The sequence below is a fragment of the Neolamprologus brichardi genome, chromosome 6 (assembly GCF_056152115.1).
Source record: "Neolamprologus brichardi isolate AB-2024 chromosome 6, ASM5615211v1, whole genome shotgun sequence".
NCBI classification, from domain to species: Eukaryota; Metazoa; Chordata; class Actinopteri; order Cichliformes; family Cichlidae; genus Neolamprologus; species Neolamprologus brichardi.
In genome coordinates this window covers 13,598,803-13,623,552 of record NC_142109.1, presented here as the reverse complement: position 1 = coordinate 13,623,552, position 24,750 = coordinate 13,598,803, and the positions used below count along the sequence as shown (strand labels likewise).

The following is a 24,750-nucleotide window of genomic DNA, read 5'->3' as shown; positions in this document are numbered from 1 at the left end:
TATTCAACATCCCTGGAGAATGTCAGACAAGTAACCATCGTTTACTTGAAAATGGACATTGTGGTCAATGCAACTCTTTTATGAGGCTTTTTTTGTTCATTTAACACACAAACACACAGAAACATGTAGTTATTTTGAGTGTTAACAATAACCGTGATCACAGTTTTCTTCATTGTGTGAGCATAAAAGTTTTACTTTGGACTACTGCATCTGTTGTGCCTCCATGAAAGCCCCATTAAACATTTAAACCTCTTAGTTTGATCTCCAGTGTAAAGTGCTTTCCTCCCTCATTATTATGACCTCAAACTGGCACACCAGTGTGCATTAAACCCTCTCAGTGTAACAGCTTACCATTAAGGGAAGCAACTTGAATTTGTTTACTTCACCACAGATGTCCACAGTGACAACAAATAAAGGGAAGTCACAGGAGTTATTTACTGGTCTCCTACTTTTTGACAAAGGTGGCCAAGGAATGCATTAATAAGAGAATGTTGCATACAGCAAATATTCATGTGTCTATGAATATAAGTGTTTGAAAGAGGATATGTTCATATTATTTTCCACATGTGAAATTGCAGATGGATACGAAACACCAGTTTTCACCAAGGTGTCACACGTGATTTTTGAAGTACTAAAGTAAGAACCAGCCAGAGCCCGGTAGGTCAAGACATCAAGAAGAAAAAATGGGGCTGGATAGGCCACACACTCCAAAAACCATCCGACAACGTCACAAGGCAAGCACTGGATTGGAACCCACAAGGAAAAAGGAAAGTGGGGAGATCCAAACAGACGTGGAGAAGATCTGTCGAGAGCGTAATGCATAATACCGCCGGAATGACGTAGACCCAGCTGAAGAGAACGGCACAGAACAGAGTCCGTTGGCGGCCCTATGCTCCACCAGGAGTCTACAGGAAAATTGATTGATTGAAAGTAAGATGACATAGTTAGATCGATTATTTGTCGGAGGAAGACACAATTTTTCTTTTTTTTTCTTGGTAGACCACAGTGGAATCAAACTAAATCAAAGAATGAAGAAGTGACTGAAGCAGTCACATGATCAGTAAACACAAGGCACCCAGTTCCACTGGGACCCAGAGATGCCCATAACATAACATTAACACTGCCATGTGTGATAGATGACGTGATATGAGATATGTGATATGTTCACGAGCTGTTTCTCACCTTCTCCAAATTTTCCCTTCACATCATTCTGTTTTCATTTGTCCAAAGAGTTGTTTTGTCTGTTAGTTTTCTTTTTTCAGAACTTTGCAGGCACTTTAAGTTTACAGGGAAAGTCAAAGCTGACCTTCTTGTTTTAGAGTGTAACCAGTGGTTTGCACCTTGTTGTGTATTTAGATTCATAAAGGCGTATCTTTATTCCAGTCAATGATACATCTCATCTCCCTGAGAGTGTTTTTAACTTGCTTAGATGTTGTGAAGTTTTTTTAACCATAAAAATAATTCTGTCATCATGCACTTTAATCCAGTGTTGCTCAGCTGGCCAGTGCATTCCTTCTTTTTAACAGTGGAACAGATTGAGTAGGCTCCAGATCTCTTTGGACGTCATATTGAGAGTTTTAGTGAAAAGTGACAAATCAGCATTTGGAATCCAATCCAGATAATTTATCTGCTAAATCATGGAATAAAAGAGGAACACATTGATTGAATTGACTGTTTGGTTTTAAAAAAGTGTCGTTGTCCAACAAGTTTTATACATATATATATCACTATGTGCTGTCATTGTTTTGTGTGTATCATTTTTTATTGTACATAAAACAGACAGGTTTGTAAAAGTTGGAAGAAAAAAAAAACAGATTCAAAGTTATCATAACAGACAGTCAAAGACATTCCTACACATGCATCATGTATAGAACAAGAAAAAAACAGAGACACTCGTAATCACACTTACATTGTTTTTAGGTTACAAAATAGCACTGGTCTCATATCTGCTGGGTATATAGTTTACAATATATTGATACCATCCATTTCACATCCACAGAGTAAAGATAAAAAAAAAAATACAATGATATAGTGTAAGCAACAACTGACTCATCTCCCATTTTCATTACTGTAGCCCTCTGTCTTTAAAGCTGTACCTTAAAAGAAGGCTTCAGCCTTCACCATTCACTGGAGTGTTAAAGTGCAATATAGCAATATAGAAAGGTTAACACAATCAGAAAGAGCCACACAGATCAAAAAGAAATAGCACACCCTGGTTAAGCTACCAGTAATAAAACAATACTGGATAAGGCTTTATTTTACAAGTCCAATACTTCTTGAGGATTTCTCTTTTTTGAAGAGGAAGGAAAAATGATTTGCAAACAATTATTGGGAAAATAGAGTATTGATGATATGTGATGATTCATTTCAGGTAAGTTCAGAGATAATCGCACTACAAGCAAGCATAAACTAAACTACATATTATTTATATTACATGCATCATTAATGAAACTATTTTTATGTAAAATATGTAAGTTTGTTGTTCAATGTAGTTTGATTTTGATTTTTAAAATGTGGCAGGTGGTGAAAAAAGAAAAGGCCGGATAACTGGGTGGGGCAATCGTGGCTATGGGGCGATCGTGGCTCAAGAGTTGGGAGTTCACCTTGTAATCGGAAGGTTGCTGGTTCGAGCCCCGGCTCTGACAGTCTCGGTCGTTGTGTCCTTGGGCAAGACACTTGACCCGTTGCCTACTGGTGGTGGTCAGAGGGCCCGGTGGCGCCAGTGTCCGGCAGCCTCGCCTCTGTCTGTGCGCCCCAGGGTGGCTGTGGCTACAATATAGCTTGCCATCACCAGTGTGTGAATGTGTGTGTGAATGGGTGGGTGACTGGATGTGTAAAGCGCTTTGGGGTCCTTAGGTACTAGTAAAACGCGATACAAATACAGGCCATTTAACTAGTTTCTATTGACACTGACCGCTTTCACATGAAGTTTAAGAGGAGCTTTATATTTTCCCCAAAATTGTTGCAATTACATTTTTTCTTTCCAGAAAACATGTTGGAAATTATTTAAATAAGTAATAAAGGTAGAGGTGCGTTAAACAATGTTGAAGTTACAGTTACTCTTAGGGACACTGGTGTTGTTTTCTTCATCAGGACACAAACTCTTATTAGATGAAATAAGCTGACATGTCTTCGATGTTTGGGTTCATTTATTCCCCAGAGAAAGTTGTTAGTAAAATGTTGTAAACAGACAAAACTGAGAGACCTTCATCACGCAGTTTAAGTTGCTCTCTAACAAAAAGGCCTTAAACTGTGGAAAACCTTGTTTTTAGTTTTTATTTTTGAACTTGGCAACACAACCAAAGCCCAGCCATGTAGCACTGTAAATAAATGCACTTTGCTTTACTTTGTCATTGTACCAACTAAGCAAACAATTAGATGGAAGCCTTAGAGACATGATGATAGAAAAGAAAATCAAAGAGTTTAAAATATCAGAGGGTAAAACAAACAACTTTTGGGTATGCCTTTGTATTGTGCTGTTCGATTTTTAGCCTGAGCTCATGTAGCATGAGGGGATTAACGATCCCAGTAAGCTGAGATTTCAGCTGCTATGTCTCTAGTGAAAATCAGGTTCTTTGTTAACCTTCATGTCATCAACACAAAAGAAATGCAGTCTGTCAGATGATTTAAAAGTCTGATTTACTTTTATTATATAAGTGCTTATAAAAATGGAAATTTGTGAAATCTTCCAGTTAAGCAAGGAAACTTAAAAACTGTCAAGCTTACACCTGCAGGTATTATATCAAAATGAAAAACTGCAGACACAACCTGAATATTTTAACTTTTACTAGAGTGTAGTGATCATAGCTATCAAATAAAGAATTACAATATAAGCCTCCTAACACCAGTTATTTCTGAAACTTAGATATTTGCACATACAGATATTGACTGACCAAAGCAAGAATGAGTTTGATCATATGCCTTAAATAATAGAGTCAGCTGCAGGAGCTCTTGGAAATGACTAAAGAGAGAACCAGCAGTTAGAGCCCGATGGCTCCAATGACTGAATCGGTGGGTTTGTGCTTCTTCAGTGTGCATGGCTGCAGGAATGTGAGAGGAAATGGACCCAAATGAGCTTTAAATTCAACTATTTGTACATTTACGAGACCTTCTTTAAAAAGCAATTAATCTAAAAAAAAAAAAAAAAACTAGATGAAAAAACAACAACAACAAAACAATAAATGTAATTGCATTAACAGTCAGCTTCCACTCTGGAGCCCATGCTGAGTTAGCTACATTCTTTTTTCAAAAACAGTCTTTTTAGAGTAGAATTTGGGATAAGGAAAACAAGTTTACTGATAAAATGCTGAAAATAATTATTTCATAATCATAATAATAATTTCATAATTTTGACCACTTGGTGGCAGCAGAATCAAGTAAGCAGAACACAATAAACTTCAGTCTTGGTTTTCATCTGATCCCGATAGAATAATTTTTTGTGTCATTTGTTTGGCTCTGGGCAGGTAGTCTAGACTGAGGAGAGATTTTCTGAAAACAAATGATCCTCTGAGAGCAGTGAGAGCAAATCAACTGTAAGACAATGAGCTCAAACCATAGTCTGTATATAAATGATGGACATGACTGCTATGATGTAACCCGCTGGTTTGAGTCCTGTTTTGGAGCCTCGAGCTGGAAGTAAGAAATGGAGGAAAAGGAAAAGGAAAGGAGCTGACCGGCAACCCAACGATGCTGCACAATCTCAAGGGATCATTTTCTCATAGACTTTTAAGCATTCAGAATTTCCCTTGCCCCCTGCTGGCCATTAGAAAGAATGCAGGTTTAAGGCACTGTCTTCACTTACACAAATGGGGAGGTTTGTCCATTTTTTATATACAGACTGTGGCTGAAACTCATTGTAAAGTTTCAAAACACTGAAGAGTTTAGGGTCTTCACTATAACAACACATTTGTTAATAATATAAAAGAATCTGTTATAGTTGCTATATTTTTGTACATATTCATTGGTTAAAGCACTGAAGCTATGTTTTACCATAAGTTGTCACATGCCTTCTCAATGAAAATATTTAGTTATATTAAATTCAGAACCATTTTTGTACATGTGCTTCCAAACTGTAGTAAGATAGCTGTCTTATTTTTAACATTTCCAAATGCTGTTTATTTCTTTCCACTTTTTTTGCAGATCCATGCTAAAAACCCTGTGAGAAAGGTACATCGATGCTGTTTGGCAAAACTAGCCAGTTTAGTGTAAACTCACTCCAAGACTGTAAATGTTTCCATGCTGGTAACTGTTCATGCCAGGACAAAGAAAAAAAATGCTTGGGGCAGAGAATTCCTTGAATGAACCCGAGCCCTGCCTCCTTTATTATCTAACACAGTCTTTTCAACTGACATAACTTATTGCCCTGATGTTATTTATTAGGGTGATAATCACGAAAAGATTTAGTGTAGTTCCAGCTTGTCAGCCAAGGCAATTAACTTTAATGACAAACAACAATGGCTAATATGCAAAAGACAAGCTTGGCACAAAGACTTGTTGACATATTTATATTGGCTGGTTTGTGTAGGCTTGTATAGGGAAGTGTGCACAGTGGGAGAAATTGGTAGTGACAACTGCTATAGCTACAGCTACAGCTGTGTTTAGCAGCAGTGAGAACATGATCCCTTACTTCACATGTTGTGAATAATTAGCAGCAGTTTCAGCAGGGCAGAGAGTGACATCACTTCAAACTGCTTAGGACAAGCTATGATTGTCAGATGTGAGGACAGAAACATCTAGCTTGTGTTTGCTCATTTGTCTCTCCATGACAGGAATATTTAGTCGGTAAAGTCGAAGTTTTAAAAACTGAGAACCACAAAATAGTAACAAAAACAATTACACTGAGAAATTCTGAAATTACAGCTCGTGTGCCTTCATATTCCAAATTCTTAATGTCATGCGACGACAACAGAGCTAACATTCAAGTCTGAAGCTGAAGAAGTGCTGGTGGAAAGTCACACCAACTGTTGGAGAATCAGAAGAAAACCACTCAGCTGCTCTCCTAATGCGCTATGCAGGTGCACGCCATATCAGTACAACTTCTGGATTTGTTGGCAGTGATCTTGTACCAGGAAGTCAAAGAATCCACTCGTATTTTTCTATTGATTAAAGCTGGAAAATGGTGTGCAGAAGGCCTTGCTTTTTCTTCGGCAGCAGGTTTGGTTTGTCTCACTCAGGACAAACAACTGTGAAGGGCTCATACACCTCCAGAGTTACTGTATGTGTAGTTTGGATGGTTTCAGGATGTGAAAAGACTGAATGTACAAACTGTTGGTCACCACATGGTGAGGGGTGTGACTAGCCATCCTGGCATCAGGAAATGAGCGAGCTAAATATCCATAGATGCAGGGATTAATCCGGTTTTTTTTAGTCAAGTGAAGAAAGAACCAGGTATTTTGTGCTGCTATCACTTGTATTGCTCATTTACATTCATCTTCAGCCAGGTCACTTCATCACTGGATAATCTTGGGGAGCACCCTGATCATCCAGTCCTGCTTTTTTCCTCCTTGTCCTATGAGTTTTGTGCTATTTGTCTCAGCTCTGATTGGCTCTGGATTTGGTGGCATCACATTCCTGTTCAGTGGATAGGTCTAATTCAGACATGCCTACCTCAATGCCCACGATGATTGAAGTGTCTGAATCACTGCTGAGTGGAGGCTGGTGCTCACCTGAAGGGCAAGAGAGCAAGTTGATACATTAACTGACACATCACAGGCAGCTGAGTCTTTAATACTTTTGGCTAATGTCATCGCCACTAAAACATGTGGTAACTGATTTTTCAACCTTTTTTTTTTTAGAGCCAGCAGAAACATGTTGTGAACACACTAACAAGGCACCTTTGAATGAATATAGAGAAGTTGCAATTCATGAGAAACATTACCATTTAGAGTGGCGTTTTGGGCGGCATCTGTTACATGTAAGGCTTACTTTTACTCGCACTTTTCCAATGGAGAGTAAAATCTGTGGCTCTTAAGCTGCAGCTAGTTCATTAATTGTGTCAGCTGTTTAGAAGCCAGCGGGAAATGCAAGTTTTAGATTACTCCTTCATTTTTGTCACACTGTTGTCACATTGCTCTGTCTTTGCATCAGGCTGCCATCTGTTCAGTAACAACTTTATTCTGCAACTTGACAAGAACCCAAAGGGCTATTCACCGGGCTATAGTCCACCAAATCCTGGTTTACGTCCGGGGCTTTGCTGGAGGCAGAGTGGGAGGAGGTTAGGTGTGTGCATGAGGACATACACAAATATCCCATAATGCCGTTCCAAATTAAATACAAGGGCAAAATGCATAGTGTGAAGGCTGCGGTTAGTTCACGCCAGACGCATCCCTAATTCTGGAGACAGATTGGCCAGGTTTTAATAACCTGTTGGGGCAGTGTGTGAGGATGCGTTCATGACCTTTATCAACGTGTAGCGCCTGCACTACACTCACTCGTGACACAGAGTCATCCGATGGTGAGTTACAACTCCATGGCAGAGTATATGGTAGTTAACACAGAACCTTCTTCCAGCCCAAAGTTACTCGCCAGGTAGCAAGGACCCTTTGTGGTAACTCGGAGGGAGGGGGTCCTAGACGTGAAGTGGTATGGTCAGACAGGGGAGGAACCACACAGATATATCACCTCAACCTCCTCAATGCATGGAAAGAAGCCAAAACCGCTTCTCTGGTGAGTCTGGCTACGGAAAGAGATGAATTGGGCCCGGAGGTGCAAAATTCCACCATTTCCGCCCCCTTCTGTTGTGATGGCCATCTCACACAGGCCCAGAGAGCAGATTTTGAATTTTGAAACGCGCCCTGGCATGACAGTGCATTCACAGCCCTACAGGTTACCTGAGCATAAAAGACAAATTGTTTAGAAAGAATTGGCTGAAATGCTGAAAATAGAAGTGATGGAAGACTCACACAGCGCCTGATGTAGCCCCATAATTCTTGTGTTGAAGAAAGATGGCTCTATACGGTTCTGTGTTGACTACCACAAGGCGAGGTGTCACAGTCGGATGCCTACCCAATGGAGTTACTTTTGCCGTCCTATCAACTCAAAGGAGTATGGACATTCTCCCATGATGTTTTCACCCAGAGAAGTACCACTTACTAGATATTTCAGTTTACAACTATTTAGCTCACTGGTTTGGCACCCGGACGGTCTTCTGCTACTGCTGTAGTCTATGTGCTCTTCTGCACACCTCACTTGTAATGAGTGGTTATTTGAGTTACTGTTTGCTTTCTGTCAGCAAGGCATTGAGAACTGGCACGCACTGGATATTTTCTCTTTTCAGGCCCATCCTCTGTAAACCCTGGACATTTTTGTGTGGGAAAATCATCAGCAGGTCATCAGTTACTGAAATATTAGCCCATCTCATGCCAACAACTTTACAATGATTCCACATTCAAAGTCACTTAAACCCCCTTTCTCCCCCATTCTGATGCTTAGTACAGTAGGCTGTTTTGGTGCACTAATAACTATAATATACTAATAATTAACTGCATTAATGAACAGTTGGTGTAACCCATAGATGTGTGTGATGTTACCAAAGAGGACTGAGCAACCTTCCTACCACCAACCTTGAAAAACTGCATGCAAGTGTGCAGAAAACAACTGGTGCTGTCATACAGACACATGATGCTCTCAAATGTTTTTTTCCCTTCTCTCCTGCTGAACTGTGGAGAGGGTTTCGAAGCAGAAAACGAAGCTGGGAATTTTAAAAGAATAGAATAGCCCTTCATTGTCATTGTACATGTATAATGAAATTGTGTACAGAGTGTTCCAAAGTATGCTTCAGTGCTTATGTGATGGTTGAATGCCATCCGTCAGATACACAAATGTGAAAAAGCAGATTACTTTTGCTCAAGCTCTTGTTTCATTTTAAACAGAAACAGGTTTGTTCAACAACTAACAATGTTTTCAGTCTTCATATAAGCATGTGAGCAATGCATTAAGACAGAAGTCCAGAAATCAGGGTCTTTTTACCTGCACTAAATGGCTGACTGGAAAGAGTGATAGCTACATTACTAGTCCTGCTAATTACTCAGGGTAAAGAGCAACATGACTGGCACTTCATCACTGCCAAGCCGCTACAGCAGAAATCCTGGCAGATCAGCTTGTTTATCCCGTGCTGACTCCCTGTCAGTGCCATCATCTGTTTGCGCACTGGTGCATGAGCTGCAACATACGATTTATTCGGTCTGATTTATATTCTCATCGCACTCGACTACGATCTGTGCCTCTGGCAAACTAATATACTACCTCTCAATTAACTTGTTATTTGCAAGTAAACGTAAGCATTAGTCATAAACTTAAATCAACAGGTTTATGATACTATGCTTTGCAAGTAGGAAAAATTGCGAAACACTATTGGATTTATTATCATATAAAGAAAGAGTAACAAAACGCCTTCTTTGTTTTTTCGTCAATTTAACAGCTGCTTAAAAAAACATGCTGCTACAAAAAAACTCCCCACTCCCTGTTTTGGTAAAATGTAAAAAAGTTTGGCATCAGAGATCATGTTCAGAAAAACACATAAGAGCTTCAGCATGAACTCACACCCATAAACACACGCTGCAAAGTGGCAACACCGCAGCCCTTAGGTGATTATATAAGTTACAGAAATGCAATGAACGAAGGGTTTAGGTAGGTTAGTTAGTGACTTTCTTGAGTTTTTCCTCTTGTTTTTATCTTAGACAGGAGGACTTGAATTGGGACACACTGACCAAGTGGCTACTGACCTCATGTATATTTAATTTGAAAACATTCAAACATGGATGCATTAAACGTCACAAAGGGCAGGCTGTTGGAAAACAGATTTTCTTAATTGTGTTAAAGTAAGTGTGAATTAGCACTGGATTGGAGGAAGTACTCAGATATCAGTACTTTTGTATATTATATACACAAAAAAACTCCTAAGCCTCTCTAAGATGCTCTTTTTATACTCAATTGTGTAACTGACCTGTTGCCAAATAACCTAATAAATTTTTCCTACAGCTGTTTCTTTTTATCACCACTTACTTTTCCAGCACTTTGTTGCCTCCATCCCAACTTTTTTCACGTGTTGCTGCCATCAAATTCAAAATGAGCTAATATTTTTCTTAAGATATGAGTTTATAAAAATCTTTGCATTGTTTTTATTTACATTTTACACAGAATCTCAACTTTTTCAGAATCAGGTTTGTACTGTCCACCACTGTCACAGGCTGCTATAAGTAAAAAATGTCTGTACGCACTGCTGGCAAAGATATGGCTCTCCCCCGCCTGAAGCGCTGACTCTGTCTCAGGATGGAGTGCCGGCAGGTCTATTCCTCTTTCTGCTGGATCCAACTCTACCGAGCTCTCATTAACTGTGATTTCGCTCGCTCCACTAATGGGGTTGGTAGGCGGACCTCCGACAGACATCTCGTAGTCTGGAGGAACCTCATCCGAGCAGTCCGCGCTAAACTGGAACATATCAGAGGCATCCTAATGTCTTTATCACTGTCAAAGCTTTATGTAAGGTTTGATTAGTTACATTATCACTGTGTGATAAAGCAAAACAACCCACTGGGATTCCCAGGGCTTTGAGGATGTTCATTTTGCACATGGGACATGTTCGGTGGTCTTGGAGCCACGGGTCTACACAGTGCTTATGGAAGAAATGTCTGACCAAACAAGACAGCAGTGCAAAAAACACATATATTACAGTGCATGTGATTTTTTCCCCACAGAAAAAATATATATGAAAGGTATAAATAAAGGTTACCTGCATGGTAATATCCTCACAACATCATTAGGCTTATAACCTTCAATACAAACTGCACAGTTGTCAAAGTCCGACTCTGTTTCCTTAAACAAGACAGAAAATAAGAGGCCAATAAATTCTTTAAAAATGATCGAATTCATGTCATGTAATTCAAACATAAATAAGAAGACTTTTGTGGCTGTATGTGTACTTTCAGACTTGAGTTACCTTGTCTCCTCTTTTGATAGTGCGTAGCTGAAGTTTACTCATGGCTTTTTTGGCAGCATCTCCCAAACGCCTCTGTATGAAAAAGACAGATACAAAAAATTACTTTATTAACAACATTTAAATATATATACATACATATATATATATACGTATATATATATATATATATATATATATACGTATATATATATATATATATATACGTATATATATATATATATATATATATATATACACATATATATATACACTAGGGGTGCAACGATACACAAAATTCACGGTTCGGTTCGGTTCGATACTTTGGTGTCACGGTTCGATATTTTTTCGATACACAAAAAAATGTTCATGCCTTTTTATTAATTTGTCATTTATTAAATTTTCACAGCACATTCTGCACCACATCTCTGTGCGTTCATCATTTGTTTGAAGCCAGCTCACCTCCTGCAACCACTTTTCCGAGAATAAGCGCTTCTTTTGTGGTTCAGACTCCTGACATTTCTTTGGAGGTGGAGGAACACCAAAGTAACTGCTTAAAGGAGCTTCTTCGACATCTTTAAGAGTTCTAAACAAATGTCTGTCCTCCTCCTGAAAATCTTTTGTATGCAAACACGCGTTGCAACTTCTTATCTTGTGCGCGTTTTTTATTTTGACAGCGAATGCGCACCCGCGGACCACTTATGTGCAGCCCTGGTTATTTAGCTCGTCATATTGCAGCCACAGAAATTCTTTTGTCCATGAAACCATAAAGCTGCACTTTCTTTTTGCCTTATAGTCTGATTTGTCATAACTTTTCCGTTTTGTGGTAAGCTTTTCTTTGGCTGTCACGTCTTCACCCTGACCTGTCTTATTTGGCTCAGCAGAACTAAAATATATATCCTGCTGCTTTTACACACGCACTCACATAACGCTCAGCGATTCTCTGCGCGATCAACCTCTCATATGTTTAAGCTTGCTGCTGGAGATTTCACTTGTCATGTTTGCATAGTAAGCTAATGATTGATAAGACGATGTCAGAGGAATTGGTGCGCAAATTATCATCACTCACCAATCAGACAAAACAAGCGCAAATTCAAACGCGATTTCAATATGTCACATATTGACAGTAGCTCACCGATGCCAATGACATAATTACCCAGCTACATTTCCGAAAGAATGCAAAAGCATTGACATATATTTTTCCTTCCTACCATAGGCCGACGAGCAGAGCAGCCCGACTGGAAAAAAGCCCCGGGACGTCGGGCTAGCGATTTTGCGAGCCCTGTATCTGATTGAGGAATCACTCATCTTTGGAAAAGAGAGTTTATTACAGAGAAATGTCTCTTTCCAAAATAAAAGCTATACTATACGCTTCTTCTGGGCTATATTCTCAGCAGCATATTAAACATATCAGGTCCCCATAAGGAGAATCATGTGCTAACGGCTGTCTAAATGACTCGGGTAACGTTTGTATGCGTGCTTGTTGTTTTTGTCTGCTTCCACTTGTCTTTGCACTAGGATGCTATCGGGTAAATGTGCAGTCATATTCGTTGTGTTCCCACTAGTGCTGTCAGCCTTAATCTGAAATGAGGTTAACGCCACAACACGGCAAATCTCCCTTAACGAGCTACCGCGGATTGCCCAGTGTGTGGGGCTGGACAGCCAACACGTTAACGAGCTAACTGCGCTAACACACTAGTTCCCACTCATGTAATTGAGCATTGCTTGGCACATCTGACATACTGTTTTACTTTAGTCCATGACACCCTTACCTTCAGGGTCATACGTCACATGAAGACCAAAATAGTTCCAGAGGCCAGATCTGAATGAGGGTGGGGGAGGTTCAATTTGCCATGTTGCAACAAGCTTAACTTCTGTCTAGCTAGCTTGCCCTGCGCTCAGTGAATCTGTGTTCGACTACTCCGCCTAGGCTGCACTGTCGAGCGCAGATCCACTGAGCGCTCAACACAGACAGCACCGTCAGAAGGAAAGTTGATAAAATAAATTAAAAATGTTGTATTGTTCGATACATATGCGTACCGAACCAAAAGCACTGTATCGAACGGTTCAATATCGATACGAGTATCGTTGCACCCCTAATATATATATATATATATACACATATATATATATATATATACATACATATATACATATATACATATATATATATATATATATATATATATATATATATATATATATATATATATATATATATATATATATATATATATATATATATATATATATATATATATATATATATATATATATATATATATATATATATATATATATATATATATACACATATATATATATATATATGAACAATCCAGGAATTTAAATTGTCTTTTAAAACAAAGTAGCCTTGGTTAATAGTGTGTATTGGCTCACAATGACAAAAAGCTGATAAAGTTTCATCTTTCTTGATGAAATCCACTAAGATCAACCGTGCTGTTCCTCGTACTATGTGATGCTATCTCGTCAACATGGAACAAAATCACAGCACCTTGTTAAAGGAAGAGTTTGGGCCCTCTTTTGAAGGCAACAGGGTGTCCAAACCTGTACGAGCAAGGTGTACCCAATAGAGCGGCAGGTGACCATGTGAAAAACACTTGATGTTACTTGACTTGATTGGTTGTCTGCTTTTGTATAACAATAAAACAGATTCAGAAAATGTTTCAACTAATTATGTTGCTGCAAAGAGGCTAGACTAAAGATCTCAAAAGCAACCAGAAGATCTCACCAAGTAAACATCAGACTGAATTTGAAACGTTTTCAAAAGTCTCAGCAATAAAAACGACAGATGTGTGAATAAAGGAGTCATTAGTTAAAGTGTAGATATAGATACACGACATATAGATAAACTCATCCATCTGTTAATGACCCCATTTCCACAATCTGGATTAAAACAAAAACTCGATTCATGGAGTTGTATTATAATAACAGACAGTCATGCTTGAACTGCTCCAAGTCTGTCTCACATTATGAATTGAAAGCAGATTTGTTCATTATTGCAGCTGTCCCCTTTTTTTACAACATTAATCAGTATAATTCAAATTGAAAACACAAACAATAGTTGTCACAGCCACGGCCCCTATCATAACAGCCGTGGTGACGGATCGTCATTACAGACGTCACTACAATGTCAGAGCAGCCCATTCATAAAGAGATGGCAAAAAACCCAACAAGAAAGGTATTTGCACAGTTTGATGGTTCACTGGGCTGCCATGCTCGTGTTCAGCCAGGTGTCAGGCTAATTTTGGATCTTTCCTTACGTTCACACTGGAGCAGGACCATATGGGAAAATCCACCACACGGCTGCAACACTATCCCCGTCAGAAACACATCGGCTGCACACAGACATACCTGGTTGCGATCTCGTGCGTTAGCGTAGCGGAACCTCTGGATGTAGTAGAAGACGAGCCAGGCGAGGGAGATGATCATGAGGACGATGAAGGAGATGGACACAAACACCACAGACGTTCTGCTCACGTACTTCTGCAGGTTGCGGGTTCCTATAGTGATCTGCAACATGATCACGATGCGCTGCTCGAGCAAGGCCACGATTTCACGGCCTTTGCGCTCCGGGATCATGATGGCCACAACATCGCCTGTGTCTACACAACACGCAACACAGGAAGTACAAGTTAAGACATTCAGGAGATGAATCAGTGCTGCAAGTGAGGAAATAAAATAACTCTTTATCTTGTGCAAAATGTTTACTTTTAAAATATTGATTTATTATTTTCTAACACAAAAATACTTGCTCATGGGGGTCAAATGACTGTCGGGGTTTTCTCTGTTTTCTTTGTACTATTGTAGGCTCTTTACCTTACGATATAAAGCACCTTGAGGCAACTGTTGTTGGCAATTGGCTCTATATAAATAAAACTGAACTGAAAACCTTTCTTTTCTTTTTGTTTTCTTTGTTCTTTTTTTAAAAACAAACTTTAAGAAGTTTGAAAGTACAGGATTTTATTATTTATCTGGTTGAAATCCATTTTAATATACTTGACTTTGTTTTGAGTACAATTATTTTTTTGCTATTTTTATATATTTAAATACAGCGCTTGTGTAGCACTTATTTCATTGCTTAGTAAAATTAATTTAAATATCTAACAATAAATCATCAAGTGAAAAGGTTTTTTGATGACAATTTTATTTTGTTTGCAAAAAAGTATACTTTTGTTATTATTTAAACTCTTATAGCCTAATGCACATAACAAGGTCATAATAAAATAACGTGATATTTAGAATGATTTATTATATGTACGAAACATACTGCCATATGTTGAAAATACACACTTTATACACACTTCATAGAATCATAGTTTCTAGTTAAATCATTAAGGTGACCTCGGTGGATGGAAGCCAGATATAATGGATTGTTAACATGACCTCACTCTACACCCCTACAAAGCTTTTTTTAGAATTCATTCAAAGCTGTTCGAGCTATCATGAGAGTGATGACACACGCACGCAAACGCCACCAAAATGTAACCTCCTTGGTGGAGGTAGTAATGGCTATTCACAGGGCAAACAACAAATATTTCCTTTTATACAACAAAACTGGAGTTAGGCAAAACAGTATGCACCGATAAATCCAATAAAAAGGAAAAACAAAAGCAGATATTTGCATACAGCACATAGAGTAGGCTACAAATCATTAGACTACTTTATATTTTACCGAGCAAATTGCCACACATCCAACCCCAACCCGAGCATTTAAAAACGGTGCTTCAGAGCAGAGGAGGTGCTAAAACTCTGCCGACTCAGACTGGTGTGTGCTACAGTAAAGAGGAATCTTGAGCAGGCTGCTGGGAGCTTAGACAAGACAGATGAACTAAAGCCTCACTCTCAGTGTCGGAGGCTTCCTGCCAGCAACCATCTGTTGATTTGCTTGTTGTGCACAATGAAGGATTATGTAATACAGACGCTCTGAGCATCTCTCATTAAGGGAAAGACTTTAAATTGTACTTTGAGCTGCTTTTTTTCTACAGTTTTCTACTGTCTTTAAACTACTCGCTGTTCTTGTAAAACACTTAGTCACACGATTTTTATATACGAGAATGCAGTGATGCAGTGATTTGTGAAAGACTCCCAGGGAGAAAGGATATATTTACAATGTCTGATTTTTATGGGTTTTAGTATCAGATGACATTGTGCTTTGTATAAGCCTCTTAACGCAACTACAATTAGAGTAATTAGCGGGGTGGCTGCTCAGCAGTGGTCGAGCGGCTCCTCCTGTTCACATGATCCACGACCAAGATACTGAACAACAGAGTTTGAATGTGTGCGTGTTAGAAAAAAGGCATAGATCAAAATTGCTGTATGAATGTGCGCATGATTGGGTGAATGAGCTTGTAGTGGAAGGAGGTTTAGGTAGCCACCCTGAGTATAAAGGTCCTACATAAGTACCAGTCCAGTTATAATTTTGAAGGCATGGAACATATTTAAAACTGGAAACTCATATGCCGTAACATTGCTACATCATTCATCATTCTTACTTGTACTGAGTTGTACAGGGAATTACATTACATTTTAAAATTGTTGTAATGAACCATTTATTTTAATTACTACTTTAAGTCACAATTTTCTCATCTGAATCATGTTACGTTGAATATTGTGACATTGGGCCACTTTAGAACAGCCACTTAAAACAAACCTGCGCATGTGTTTGGATTGCAGGAGGAAGCCGGAGTACCCACAGAGAACCCACACAGGTACAGGAAGCACATGCAAGACCCTGCCGCCCGGCCTTCTGAATGATCAATATTAAATACTACATAAAAAATATTTACCTAATTCCAGACTTAAAAGCAATCTTTTATAGACTCTGAAATGGGGACATTTGTATCTGTTCTGAAAATCCAGCATTAATCTGCCCTGTGTGATGAGGAAATGACACATCGGACAAAATGACCGTAGAACTCAGTTTCTAGGGACACGCTCTCCATGGTGGGTCACACCTTGTATCTGTCACTAGAGAGAGTGGCTTTATTCACACTGCCATCCCAACAAGCATCTCAAATACACCGAGTACTGTTTAAATATCACGAACGATGGCGATAATGACAGTGATTTAAATGCTATGAATCCATCACAAAGATAGCATGAGAGTAATAATAATAACTCCCAGTCAACAGCTTCTATATTTTACACGACAAAAAATTAAAGAGTCAAAGTGATTTATGTCAGGATCAGCAAAGTGAGTTCCAAGACAAGAAGCTTGAAACCCCCCCCCCCCAAAAAAAAACAACAAAAAAAACAAACAAAAAAAAACAGGAAAAGTTTTTTTTATTTTTTTATTTATCAAGATTCATCACTTAGTGTTTAAAGTGCATGGAAAGAACTGGGCATTATATTCATCATCCAACTAGCAGTGTTTTCAATATTAGCACAAACACAAATATTAGATGGCAGCTTTCTCATAATGAGCTTATTCGTGCTAGAGTTTCTAAAGCAAACAATACTTTAAAAAAATGAGAGAGAAAACAAAAGCTTTTATTTGGACTGAAAACAGATGGTAATATCCGGCTGCACACAACGTTATGTTCAGACTCTAAAGGCCACTTGCTGTCACACTTCTTTATCTGAGTCTCTCCCTATGAGTCTCCTCACGCTCATAAAAGTTTCACATAGGATGAAGACAGTTTTAAAGTTTTTAAACAGGAGTTTGAACTAAGCTTTACTTCCCCAATAATGTAAGGTAATTCTCTCTACCTGATAACATACGTAATGCTTCCTGTTTTGTATGCCTATTTTTCAATCTGTAACCTTAGAGACACAGGCTCCCGGCCTGCAGATTTATGGTTTTATTAAGCATGGCCATATGGTAGAGGGGAAAAGTCACTGTGATACAACATTTGCCTTTGCAAACACAAGATAAAACTGCACCACGTCTTGTTAAACGGTAAACAACTTGAAACATAAAACTGCCCAAATCTGTAGACCTTTAAACAACCGTGTACGGGCAGCATAATCTTAATAGCTAACAGAAATGAGGAAAGGCATAACAGGGCAAGTAAGGTTTCCCTAAGCCTCGACACTTATCTCCTTCTTCTGCTCACAGTGACGCAGTGAGAGCAGATAAAAATAGCTGCTTCTAAAAACAGGAGGGCAATGTCGGAGACTGAGGCTGAACTAGTGAAAGATCTGTGTCTTTCAGACCCACTTGGCCAAAATGTGGAAGCAAAGAGTGGATTAATACTGAATGGGGTTAATTTAGTTGGCACCAGCCTGTCCGGGCTGTGTGGTTAATGTCTTTAAAAGGATCTAGGCCTCCTGTAGACATCGCTGAGGCACTGATTGCTATAGATTTACATCTTTATTAACAGCAGTGGACTGAAGGAAAACTAGCTGTGACACAAAGCAGACGCTGTGGCTTTGACAGAAAACAGCAGTTCCATTAAACATATTTAAGCCAAATTTTTGAACACACAGAGACAAAAAGAGTAAAATGACAAAATTATGTCATTTTGATGTGACAGCATATGGTAGCCCTCTGTCATAGTAACGCAACACATTTGCCAGCTTGGGAGTGTTTCAATAGCTAAGCTGCCAGAGCAGTGATGGCAAGATCTGACATGAGAGCACAGACTGTGAAGACTGAATCTGAATCAGCTATCAAAACTCACATTCTGCCTGTGGATGACGGCTACTGAGCAGGATATTGTGTTTTGCATCCATAATATATGTGGTCCCACTCTCTTAATCCCACTACATAACTGGAAAAAGACTAGTTTGAAGCTCAAACCTATGTAACTCTGCACATATAAACCTATGAGATAATGAATGTTGGACATCTCGGAACGACTAGTTTGTTTTTCTGTTTTTTTTCATATGTGCCCTGATTTGAATGGTTGGAAACAACAGTAATAATTTTCCAGAAGTGAGAAATCCTTGTTTACATAAATGAATAAGTTAATTTTTACATGGGTTATTCAGAAACTCAAATTATCTCTTTAAAGTTTAACAAAGCATTTAGACAAATCAGGCTTGAGAAGAAAGACTTAAACCGGATAATGCCATGCCGAGTTTCTGCCTCTAGCAGCTGTGGATTTTACAGCCCAGCTGTGTTGGCTCTGGTCTGCCCTTCTTTCTCTGGCAGCAGCTTCATTATCCATTCTACATATTAGGACCTGTGTCTTTGCCACAGCCCTCTCCATTACCTTCCTTCCTCTCTACCAGCTTTATCGCTGTACCTCTCCTGGCTGCCTTTTCTTTTCTCTTAAAGATGCCTTAGTTTATATTTATGTCATGGTTGGAAGCAGGGCAAGAGTTAAAAATAGATTGGTGCCTTTTATCTGATGCTCCAGGTAAACCAGGTCTGCACACTGGAGTCTTTGTGAGAAACAGAGGAGGAGCAGAGGATGTTTAATGGTCATATACCATCAACACACAGGCTGACTGAAAAAAAGTAAAACCTTAAAACTTTGCTGTGGGAAAAAAGTCACATCTATGAAGCAGCAGCAGTCCAATGTTGGTATCCAATGAGTTCTGGATGCCACTGTTTGGTAGGAGACTGATGGTGGTGGTTGGAGTGAACCAAAGCAGTAAAAAAGAAGAAAAAAAAAAGTACGGAAATAAAAAAGCAAAAACATTTTTTAAGGAGATGAAAGAGATCTGAGAGTTAATTACAGTCTTGTGGCACTAGCAGCAGTTTTGAAATTACATATTAATATAGATATAATATTAATTCACACAGCTTTATCTCTGTGCTCCTCTAGTCCATCCAGCCCAGGGTCCTACATCATACCTGGTACGACATAGTATGAGTCACACAACATGTGTGACAAAAGGAAACAAAACACTCACAGTAAAATTTCCTGTCCTCTGCTGTTTTAAATGTTCATTATCAGTGATTTGTAAGTCCATTTACAAAACTTAAAAATAAAATGACATGAGTAAGTCACAGGATGAGACATACAAGTCTCGTAAAACTTACACCAACATGGCCTACAAGTAGTTTTTATACATCTCCTTTCTGTGTGGACTGATCAGTGTTTTTGACTATGATTTGCATTTTTAGTTTGAACATCTGTTTCTGTACAGATCCTTTTGTCAAACAGCCTTCGGGCACCGTGTTGTCGTCTGCAACAGCCAAAGATTTAAGAACTACAGGAGAAGGGAACTGCAATGTGAGAGCAATAGCAGGAATTTTCCCTTTGACTTACATTATTGATTTTTAGGGATTGTGGGTAAAACTAAAGATCTATGATTCTCTTTCAATGTGATTTTGAGGGGTAGATTAAAAAATAAACAAAAAACAAACACTACAATTGTTCTACAAAGCTGTTAGCATGTAAATTATTCTGCATGGGGTGCTATTTAAACAACCCTGTTTGTCCAATTACCGTTAATCAACACGGCGCTTCTGGCAAAACAACGAGGAAAGACCTGACTCTAAGAACATTAAGTGTCGTTTTCATGAGATTTTTACACGGATTATGTCATCAAAGTGTGATGGGTGTGTTATTTGATCATTTTGCATTTACTCGCTTTAGTCTTTAAGTGCTTGCTTTGCATGTACTGACTGCGTTACCAGTCAAAAGATTGGTTTGCTGTTCTTTAGTGTCACACTGAGGAGCGATTGTCAGACTATCCTTGTCTTACACTTTCTGAGAGTCTAGAGGCTCTTGTCTTCTTTGATTAAATGCAAATACCTTACAAAGTGGGGACTCTCCATTCAATAACAAACTGGTTTGACCGGTTTCAAGACTGAATAGCCATGGCTAACTTAAAACTCGGTTTATACACGTATAATAAAGAAAGTTGTACTCATCTTCTTCTTCTGTGACGGTAAAAACAAACCCAAACCAACATAGCTGGGATGCTGTGTAAAATGTAAATATAAACGATGCAATGATTTGAAAATCTAACAAAACTATGTTTCAACCAGAACAGAACTTAAAAATAATGTAAAATTTTAAAACCTTTTATTTCATGAATAACTCGAAGACTTTTTGAATATCTCATCATCTACAGGACATAAGATCATCAAATTATTCTGAGAATTTGGAGAAATCTCAAACAGGCATGATTCTACTCTAGAAATCATTATGGGCTCAGAAACCCTTCCAGGAATCATCATTATTATCTGTGCACACCGTTCACTGTGCCATCTGCAAACACAAGTTAAACAACCTCTGTCATAGAAAGAAGCCATGCGTGAACATGATCCAGGAACACCGCCGTCGTCTGTGGACCAAAGATCGTTAAAAATGAACTGAGCCCAAGTGAAAAAACTGTTCTGTGGTCAGATGAATTGAAATTCGAAATTATTCTAGGAAAACATGAATACCCCATCCTCTGGACTAAAGAGAAGAAGGACCATCTGGATTGTCATCAGCGTTCAGCTCAAAAGCATCTCTGATAGATAGTATGGGGCTGCATCAGTATGAAGCACATCTCCAAAAACACCATGAGGGCTGAAAAGTACAAAAGAAGAAACTAAAATATACCAAAGCAGACCTGGGACTGTTGAACTGTTAGAATCCTATAACAGACAAGAATGGGACAACATTCATGGCCCAAATGTCCAGCAGCTCGTCTCCTCAGATCCCAGATGTTTACGTACTGCTGTTAAAAGAAGAGGGGATACTGCACACGCACACTGTTTTTTTTTTCTTAAAACTGTAAATTTTCTCAAATTTTGTGTTTTTTGTGTTCTAAAAATGTGGATAAGCAAGGGGTTTGACATTTACAAATCAATGCATTTTGTTTTTACTTCCGAAACATAACTAGTGCTTCTTCAGAACAGCAGGTGAAGCCCACTCAAAGTCATCCTTTACACAGATGGGCTTATTTTTCTTTTCCACAGTATTTCTTATTTATTTAGAAGAAATGTGGGGAATAACTTTCAGCATATGTAAGGACATTAACCTTATTTAAAATACTGTTTTTATAGCTTTACTCCATCATCATCTGCACTGGAAGCTGATTATTGTGTTTTATTTCTTAGCTAGAATTTGTAGTATGCTTTGAGGTAACCAAACAAGATTTATTTGAGGAATAAAGTGTCAAACAACGAGAAGAAGCAGAAGCTCAAATGGACAATCTGTGACCATTGTTCTCAAGCTCTTTGTGGCATGCAGCACTTTGGAAGCTGGAAATGTTTCCCCTACACTTCCCACCATGTTTTTAATCAGCAGTTGACAACAAAAAACCAGCAGACTCTATGCCCCACAGTTTGAAACCCACCCTCATTTATGTATGCTTCTGTGGAGTAATAAAAAAGTATCGCTTAGGAATAAAACATACAGTATATATATTTATCCCAACCTAATAGTATTCCACTAATAACACATCTGGCAAATATATGGCCATATCTGATCGAGGAGCTCCTCGGGTGTAACACACTGATAACACATTAGGCTTGATGTGATTGCAGTGAAGCAGAAGAGCTTGCAGGCTTCACTGCAGGGATGAAAGCCACTGATCTTGGATGGAGACTTGATAAGCTGAAGATTAGTTGCATGTGGGCTTTCAGGGCTCAGTAACACAGCCGGGACTATTTTGTAGTAGATTATCTGTTCTGCCTGAAGGAGTCTGGGACAGTGTTAGGGAAAAGAGTTGGCATGCTGTCTCTTACCTGAGTGGGACATTGTTATGGTGTCATTGGCGCTAGTGGAGCCCACGTTGTATATGACAACTGCAGAGGCGTTGTGGTTTGCGACATTACGGATTTTCTCCCGGTAAGTGCAATTCCCCGCAGCTACCAACGCCACCCAAGGGGTGTTTGGAGGGGCAGGAGGGAACCTGATGTTTGGGTCGCACCCCTGTCTGTCCTGCAGGAGGGCCGGCACCAGGACCAGACCTCTAGCTTCTTTCTTAGGGGAGTGCTCGCCATACCGACCGCACTCGGTTTTCTCCGTCCTCACCTGCGACGTGACGGGGTCCAGGTAGGTGATGTTAACGAAAGCTGTGTACCACTCCTCCTTCTCTGCAACCGTGAAGTCCAGGCACAGCAAGTGGACGAAGCAAAACGACACCAACCACGTCGAGAGAGCCAGACTGCGGCAAGCTCGGATGAGGGACGGTGCCATTGTGCGGCGGCTGCTGCTCTTTTTTGGGAGGGAGGATGGATGGCGAGCTCCGTGTGTCCTCCTCCACCTCCTCCTCAACGCAGAGCTCGCATCAAACCCTCTTTTAGATGCTTCAGAAATGTATCAGACCCACATAACGACCAGGATGCCAGGCGGCAGCCCGAACAGGCCAAGTGTGAAAAGAGTTTGTCCACGGTACACCACCACCTGCAGGAGAAGGCGACTCTGTGTTGTTGTTCCCCGTCAGCTGTTTTCCTTCCTCGCCCAGGACTGGCTCGTTGCTCATCAGCACGTGCCCTGGGCGTGGACAAGATGCCGCTGACCGACCACGACGTCATGTGATGAATCTACAACTGTTAGAAATCACGGCAGGATATTATAGGGTCATCCTTCCATTGGAGAGCAATTTAGGCTTTAAAGATAGCAGCATAAATAAATGCATAAATAAATAAAAACAATCGAGCTTTTAGGTTATATTTTCTTTTATATATTTAAGAAAAACAACAAAAATAAAATCCATCAAAAAAATCTCATAGATTTTTGTAATGCTTTATTTGTGCTATGCTTGAGACAGCCCATTTACCAATGCTTGGGAACCTAATAAAAAAGTAGATCTTAAATATCTAATATTGCACTGTGGGCTCTTTTCCACAGCCTTTCTTTTGTCCATTTTCTCTCACCTCACACCCAAACAGATCCCCCAGCCTCGTTCTGCCTGAGGTTTCTTCCTGTTAAAAGGGAGTTTTCTCTCCCCACTGTCACCAAATGCTTGCTCAAAAGTTCGATTGTTGGGGGTTTTCTGTATTATTGTAGGATCTTTTAACTTACAGTATGAAGTGCCTTGAGGGGAGTTATGTTAATGTGTCAATTTAATTAATTATTGCCAAACTTTTTAATATTTATTTTCCAATCCTTGCTCAAACAGATAATTCAAACTATTATAAATGAAATAGATCAAATCTTTGTGAGCTAATAAAAATACTTATGAATGTTTTATTTAAAATGACCTGGTAACAGGGTTAGAATTAGAGTAACACGTCATTAATTAGAGTAATTACAGTGATAAATTACATTTATTTGTGGATTATGATGTAAATTTGACAAAGAAAATCCCAGGACAAAATATTTTGTATGTTTGTATGTTTTTTCAAAACATGTTTGTATTATTTGTTTTACATGTATGGTAACATGGTTGCAAATCACTGCTAATATGTGTTAAAAGTGTTTTGTCTGAAAAAGGTGCAGTTGTTGAATGTAATATACTGTGAAAGTCAAGGATACATGTAGTTATATAAAGAAAGGAAGGAAGCTTTGGGGGGTGGGGGGTGGGTTGTTTTGTTTTTTTGGTAATATGGGGCAGCCCCTGATGTATTCGTTGGGGTTTGGCTGATAAAAGTGCTTAGGTATAGATAAAAGCAATGTATGAATGTGTGGGTGTGATTGGGAGAGTGAGACTTGCAGCAGAAAATGCTTTAATGCTCAAAATCTACCAGTCCATGATATGGGCAACAGGGATGCGTTGGTTAGAGTGACACACCAAATCTAGTCAGAAAAGACAGAAAGAAAATACAAAATATGTCAAAGACGACTAACTTTTGGTCTGCACATGGTGTTAAAACATGATCCAATCATCTCACTTCTTCTTTGACATATCATCTCATTGTTGTTCTAAGCTACATAGGTTTCAATAACAAGGTTGCACATTTGTTGCAGTGCATAATTACTATGTTGATATTAACTAAATGGCTTCACAATTACAAAAGACGTGTCAACAAAATCAAA

General features: G+C 39.1%; 1 protein-coding gene across 1 annotated transcript; it reads right to left on the bottom strand.

Annotated features, from left to right (window-relative positions):
- Positions 1–1,753: 1,753 nt before the first annotated feature.
- On the bottom strand, positions 1,754–23,209 carry rnf150a (ring finger protein 150a). Its single transcript, XM_006787042.3, has 7 exons — positions 22,515–23,209; positions 14,288–14,538; positions 10,937–11,008; positions 10,730–10,812; positions 10,532–10,628; positions 10,218–10,428; positions 1,754–6,665 (listed from the first exon to the last, which is right to left on the bottom strand). Exons 1-7 carry the CDS (start codon positions 22,966–22,968, stop codon positions 6,532–6,534), a joined length of 1,302 nt encoding a protein of 433 aa, XP_006787105.2. The 5' UTR covers positions 22,969–23,209; the 3' UTR covers positions 1,754–6,531.
- Positions 23,210–24,750: the final 1,541 nt, after the last annotated feature.